Here is a 6,985-nt window from a genome sequence, read left to right on the forward strand (position 1 = left end):
GCCCCACCCCAGCTCCCAGGCAAGATGAACATATGGAAGCTGCTCCCCTCGGGTTCCTCGGTGCCAGGAGGGCCAGAAAGAGGGCAGGGGAGGAAGGAAGAAAGGCCTGGGCCAGGCAGTGCCGAGCTGGCAGCTTGGCAAGGGAGCACCCAGACACCTCCCAGAGCCCAGAGAGTCCCATGTGCCCCACTGCCCCTTTCCCCAGGCACATCACGACACGGGCTTACACCCATTTCTCGGTGTGGTTAATTTTTTTAGTTCTCTTTTTTCTAAGAAAAAGCAACAAGAAAATAATTGTTTGTACAAAACATCTTTACAGGTTTTCTTCCAAAAAGACTAGTATTTACATAAACAGAAACAAAGACACAAACTTCTGCCTGGAACACGGGGGTGAGGGGGTGGGGGGATGGCTGGGTGCCCCACCCCAGCCCCTGACTCATCCCTGGGGAGTGGAGTGGAGCCGAGCCCGAGCCGAGAGGCAGAGGCAGGAACCCTGGAAAGCCCAGACCCCTCGGCCCCTCTGCTGAGCAGCAGCCCAGCCCCCAACAGGGCAATGAGCAGGGGGAGGCCCGCGTGTGGCCCGGGCCGCAGGGCCCGTCTCAGGCCAGAGGCCCTGGGCAGCAGGCAGGCAGTAGTAGCATCTGTTCCAAGGCTGGAGGAACAGGGGGTGGGCAGAGCTCGGGCTTCTGGCTCACACACCTGCTACGGCTCAAAGAGGGTAGCAGAACCCCTGGGTTGGAGGAAGAGCGATGCTGAGAGTGAGGGGGAAGGGGGAGAAGGGAAACTCCCAGTTCTCCAGGGCAAATAGCCACCTGTGCACCCCACCCCCCCAATGAGGTCACAATGCCTGCAGCTCTCCTGTTGCCCTAGCAACAGCCAATTAAGACACTAATTACCGTGAGAGTGAGGGAGGCAGGAGCTGCCCAAGAATCCCACAAGGAAGGGATTTGGGGAGGGGAGCAGAGGGTGGGATGATCCCCCCCCCAAAAAAAAATCCAAGCAGGGCCCCGGATTCCAACTCTCAGGCCAGTTTTGCAGATGGGTGGGCTCCGGGCTCCACTTCCCAAGCTCCTCCACTCGCCACATGGGGGTGGTCAGCCCTGGCCTGACCCCCTCCACAAACGCCAAGGAGCTTAGCCAGAGAAATGTCACTCTACTCCATCGGAGCAGCTGGGATGGGATGATGGGGGCTGGGGGGCTCCTTTCACTGGCTTTCCTTTGTTCTCTTGGCCCCTTTTGCTTTTTCTTCAAAACACGACAAATTGACAGTTAAAACCGAGCAGAGTTCGAGAAAACCACGGTGGCCGAAGGTGGGCAGAGAGAGTCTGGGGTGGGTGTGACATGGAGGAGAGGGCAGGGCCAGGTGCCAACTGCTATCCAATGTCCAGCCCTGCCACCAGCTGGGGAACGCCCAGGGAGCTGGCACCAGGGTCGAGGGGGTGCCCTGAAGGAGGCCAGAGGCCCAGGCGGGGCATGGGATGAGGAAGGCACAAGAACAGAGGGGAGAGAGACAGGAGGGTGCTTCCCAAGGGCACACCCCTGCCCTCTTACCCGCCCCTGAGACAGGAGGGCAGGGAATTCTAAAAGCCAAGAAGCTAAAAACCTATATACCCAAATCAGGGCCTGGCTGGCATGGGAAGGGTATGCCCGTCCAGGCTGGTGCCCATCGCTTGCGGCCAGCTGCCCCAGCTCGGGGCCCTCAGACCTTGTAGTAGATGTTGGCGGGGCTCTGGGGAGGCATCTCCTGGACGATGTAGACGGGGTGCCCGTAGTCCCCGCTCACCTTCTCGTAGTGAGGACAATAGTTGTTCTCTGTAGTCCGTAAGGGGATGATGATGTCACTGGGCTCCGTGCCCGCCGAGCCGCTGCCTTTAGGGCTGGCCAAGGTGCTGAGGGCCAGGGCTGCCGTCCGCTGCTGCGTGTGTTTGCGGTGCCGCTTCCGCAGCTTCAGGAGCAGTACGGTGAGGAAGATGACGAGGAGAAGGAAGATGACACAGCCTGCCCCGATGGCTGCAAACACGGCCACTCGAGAGCTGAAGAAGCCGTCCGCCCCGCCCCCAGCACCACTGCTGCTGCTGCTGGGGCTCTTACCATCCTGGCTTCCAGACTCTGTAGGTGGGGGAAGGAGGGAAGGTCAGAGAGAGAGGGAGACAGATGCTTACAGGTGCCCAGGCAGTGCTGGCAACGCCAGATGGCTCGGGATATGAGACACTTACCCCGTTTGCCACTGCTGTCATCGCTAAAGGGGCCCCGCCCTCGGGGTGGCTGCGTGGCCACCTTGGCCCTGTTGTCCGCCTCCTTGCTTGGCCTGCTTGTGGTTGGCTGCTCAGGTACCACGGCGTTAGGATCTGGTGACATGGCAAAGAGAGGCTGGGCTAGCCAGGAGCAGGCCAAAGTCAAGGGGGCCCCTGCCAGGTGATCCTCCTCCTCCCTCTTCTCCCCCACCCGAGTCTCAGCGGCCAAGACTCCGCCACCCTCAGAAAGGTCAGCCTCCTCACCCTGCTGGACCTTCATGACGATTTTCATGGTCCGAGTGTGGCACACGCCTCCCTCTCGGTTCTCCAGCCCTTCCAGGCTCCCATTGGACGTGGCTAGGAGAAATGGAGAAGGTGGATCTCAGAGGCTGGGGAAGCCAGTTCCCACGAGGTCCAAGCGGACCTGCGGCAGTAGGACCAGGTCTATTCAGAAACTCTAGCAGGTCCCAGGAGGAAGAGCACGGAGAAGGGCGGCGAGGGGCCCAGGGTGATGTGCAAAGAGGAGAAAGGGTCCTCCCTCAAGCAGCTTCTACTCTGTGCTGCTGCCTGTGCAGGCACAAGGAGAGAAGGATGTGATTTCCCCCTCGGCTACCTTGGCCTGGGCTTTCTCAGCAGCCAGCTGCGCCTGCCCCCACCCCAGCTCAAGCAGAGAAACTTGACCCGTGAGAAGGCACACCTAACGGCTTCGACCGTGCCAAAGGGTCCGGCCAGCCAAGGCTTTTAGCCTCCTCCCGCATCTCTTCTCAGAAGCCCCTGCAGACCAGCTGCAGATGTCTCCATCATAGATGCCAGGGGGTGGGCAAGAAGGTCAGGCCCTAGGCCTGACCAACTGGGAACTTGCTGCATGCCCTTGGGCAAATCACAGCCCAGGCTCCCATCGGTAAGGGGGGGGGGGGTAGCGGGAGTGGCATCGCTGTCTCAGTTCCTCTCATCTGATTCGTTCATCACATTCTTACCTCCTCACAGCAGACACACAGGTCACTGCCAGAGACCCCCCACTGCAGTGAGGGGAAGAGGGCCTAGGGCCAGGGCCAGAGGGGAGGCCGACACCCCCAGGTCAGAAGCCTTGGAGCATGAGCAGTGTGCCTGTGGCGAGCCAGGGAAGCTGGGGACAGGTCCGGGGAGTCCGAGCTGGGCCTAGGTATGGCCCAAGCAGCCAAGTGGAGGCCAGCTGCCAAAGGGTATCTCCTAAGGTTCTAGCTGCCCACTGCCCAGAGGCGTGACCGCGGGCTGCTTCAGGAGTGTACAGCCCGACACCCCTCCCCCCAGGGGCGAGGCCCCTTTCCTTCACCCTGTACCACTCACATGTAATATAGTAATCCTGCTGCCTCTGGAACTCCAGGCCCATGTGGTTGGGGCTGAACTCCTGGAACTTGATGGTAAATCGGATCTCCTGCTCAGGCTGGTTACAGGTGACCAGCACTTTGGGGTTCAGCACAGTGCTACAGGCCGCTGCCTGCTCCAGGCGCACCAAATAGAGCTTGTAGTATTCGTAGGGCCGGCCGGCCTCTGCCCGTGGGCAGATGATGTCGAGCTTGTCACCAATCTTAGGGTAGATCACCAATCCTTCCCCACTTAGGAACCTGCCCAAGAGACGGGAAGTGGTGAGAACTGGGGCCTCCCCCCAAGATGGACAGACAGGGCCCTTGGCTGGCTGGCAGCCTGCACCAAGAGGAGAGAAGAGGAGGCAGTGGGCCAGGTTCACCTCTGGGAAGAGGGCAGGACTGACAGCCTCCTATGCCCCCCCCCAGGTGGGACATGCTGGCTGAGGGAGCCCTTGGCCCAAACAGGCCATTTCTGGCTGGAGGCAGGTGATGTGGCCAATGGCCTAGATGCTAATCAATGACCTCCAGAGTCTCTGGGCCTGGGGATTTCCACAGGGTGGTGTGGCACCCCCCCCCCCCGCTCCCGCCCCACCTTCTGTCCCTTTGCTCATCCTCCCCCACTCCCTGCCTAAGGAGCCCAGCAAGCCCTCACCTGCCTTGGCCACCACCCTCTATGCTCCCAGTCAAGGGTGAGGAACCCTAATCTGCCCCCTCCATCTTCACCCAACAGCAAACCAGCAGAGGCAGGGCAAGGCCTGGGCCGAATGTGGCCTGGTGGCAAATGTGACCCTGGAGTGCAGGGAGGAGCGGCTTCTAGCAATAACCGAAGTCCAGGCCTTCACTCCACATGCCGCGCCCCCCCAGCCCAACTGAGATGGTCTTCTACCTCTTGAGGCCTGTCTACAGAAGTGGCTCGAGCGCCCTGGTATTCACAGCTCGGGAGCCCCAGGTTCTCCTCCCTTGAGCTACTCTCACAGAGTAGCCTCACGAAGGAGCCCAGCCCCCACCCCCTACCGTCCAGAGAAGAGGCAGGGGCTCTACAGCCCACCCTCTGTCTGCTGCTCTCACTCACCGATCGCCCCTCCCCATTTCAGGAGCCCCCCAGCTTTCAAGACCTGTCAGGGCCCTAAGCCCAGCTCACAAGGAGTGGGCTCGATCCATCGGATACCTGGGAGGCAGGCAACAGGAAGTCCTGCTCCAGCCCCAAATCAGGCTGAGCTGAGGAAGAGAGCCCCAACTAGCAACTGAGTGTTCGGCTCAAGGCTCATTCCAGGCCTAGAACTCAGACAAAGGGCTGCCTGCTCCCTGTGGATTCCAGGGATCTCTGGGTAAGTGGTACATGCCGGGGACTGGGGTTTCTGGTCTAGACAGAGCCGGAGGCCTAAGGCAAACAAAGGCCCACCAGCCTAAGCTGGGCGAAGGGCCACGGCGGCGGGCACAAGCATGGAGCTTGCAAGAGAGAGTTCCACGAGGAGGCCGGAATGGAACCTGGGCCTCAAGGGGCCAGCTTCTGACCCTAATGCGCCCTGTGCCTCATCTCGGGGAGGAAAGGGAGGGAAGACTGGGACAGGAGCTGCCACAGACATCGGGCTAAGGAAGGCCCACTTTGTCCTGTCAGCAACGGGGTGCCATTTATTACCCAACTGTGGAGTATGGGGAGGGGGACAGGGGTATGACGGGGAGGGCGAGAATGGCCAGCCCCATCCCTTACCCTGCCACCAAACTGTCTGCTTTGGGCCCAGGGCGCCCGGCACTCAGAGTCACTCCCGACTACCCCGCGGATGGCTAACTCTAGTCCCTCTTTTTCTCCACCCCAGCAGCATGCTCGCTGCCCTCCCTGCCCAGAGGCTCTCCTCCACATACAGCTGCCAGTGGCTTCCAAAGCCCCCGGCTGGCTGTTTGCTAAATTCTCCTCGCTCCCTACTAGCTGCCTCTCGGGGGCAACTCAGTTCCTGCTTGTTGGCATTTAAGCCCTTCTCAAGGTGCTGCTGCTCTGCCTTCCCAGGCTGCCTGAAATGACCGTCCCTTTCCCCACTCCTTAGGGCCCAGCCAGTCTACGTCACGTCGTTTCCCATCTCCGTGGCTGCCCTCAAGCCTGCAATGCCCTGCCTTATCAGCCCTCGTTTCCTTGCTCCACTGCACTTTCCCCTGGCTTCCAGGAACAGGCCACCTCCCCAGCTAGACTCTCGGCTCCCTGAGGGCAGGAACCGTTTCCACTTGGGTCTTTGGCACATCTAGCAGTGCCTGGCCCAGAGCGGGCGTCTCTGTCAAGGACGCTGGCTCAGCTCCCTCCAGGTCCGGGCCCCAGTTTGTCCCAAACCCCAAAGTGGCGCTGCCCCGCAGAGTCCCAAGAGCCTAGGAGCAGGAGGAGCTCCCTCGGGTCACTCCCAGTGTCCCCGATGCCGAACGGATGCAGAGGAGCTCCATGTCCTTCCTTTTCCTCCTGAGTGGCAAGGGGGGGCAGAGCAGCCCCTTTGCCCATCCCAGTATCACCTTTCCAGGGCTCAGCCTACCCCCACCCCCATGACTGAGGAGGGCTTTCTGGCCCAGGCCACCCCCAGACAAAGCCCTTTTCTGGAAACTAAAGGGATTGACATGGCTCAGCAGGGAGCCTGGAGCAAGTTACCATGGTAACCCCTGAAGACTTTCCCCAGCCCCCCCATCCAGCCTTGATCCTGGTGGGCCCTAGGTCACCCCAGGGTACACCCCTTTTCCTCCCTACATGGGAACCAGAGTCCAGATGATTTGGGAGAACCAGACCTGGACCGTCTGGGGGTGGGGGAGGCCCAGAAGTAGCAGCCCCCACCATATAACAGGTGGGGGCACTCGTACCCCTCACCACCTCACTCGGGAGCCCACAGCAGCCTAAGGAATACTGACGGCAGCCAGCCCAGTCAGCCTGCGGGCTAGGAATAAGACTCCAGGCACCGAACCCCTCGACCTAAACCTGGAAGGTTCCCCACACAGGAGTCTCTTGGTTTCCCTAATTCTATCCCAGCCCAACGGGAACGGCCCCGGGGAGACCACCCCTGTGTCCACTGCCAAAGGCCACACTGCCCACTGGAGTTGTAGCTTCCTGTTCTAGCTACCACCTCAAGACACCAAGCCAGGGGAGCCATCTGAGGCCAAGAGAGCTACATGGGAGCCCCAGTGGCTGGCCTTAGCTACCATTCCTACAATATGGCAAGCACGCCAATTGGGGGGAGGGGGTGGGGACAGCAAATTCTGTTGTTGCCATGTAGACACACAGGCTTGGGCCTTGGCCTACCTGGAAGGCACAGTGTGAGATGAGAGGGAGGGAAGAGTGAGAGAAGAGAGACAGAGGGAGAGAGAGAAGAGAAGAGGAGAGGAGAGGAGAGGAGAGGAGAGGAGAGGAGAGAGAAAGGGAGAAGGAGAAGGGGAGAC

General features: G+C 60.5%; 1 protein-coding gene across 1 annotated transcript in view; it reads right to left on the reverse strand.

The window, feature by feature from the left end:
• Positions 1-241: 241 nt before the first annotated feature.
• Positions 242-6,985, reverse strand: part of EFNB1 (ephrin B1) — a 15,883-nt gene continuing 9,139 nt past the window's right edge. Inside the window, exons 3-6 of the mRNA XM_044682868.1 lie at positions 3,561-3,838; positions 2,499-2,591; positions 2,217-2,348; positions 242-2,109 (exon numbers count right to left, since the gene is read on the reverse strand). Of these exons, the coding sequence (XP_044538803.1) occupies positions 1,700-2,109; positions 2,217-2,348; positions 2,499-2,591; positions 3,561-3,838 (913 nt within the window). The 3' untranslated portion in view covers positions 242-1,699. The remainder of the gene's footprint in view (positions 2,110-2,216; positions 2,349-2,498; positions 2,592-3,560; positions 3,839-6,985) is intronic.

The sequence above is a fragment of the Gracilinanus agilis genome, chromosome X (assembly GCF_016433145.1).
Source record: "Gracilinanus agilis isolate LMUSP501 chromosome X, AgileGrace, whole genome shotgun sequence".
NCBI lineage: Eukaryota > Metazoa > Chordata > Mammalia > Didelphimorphia > Didelphidae > Gracilinanus > Gracilinanus agilis.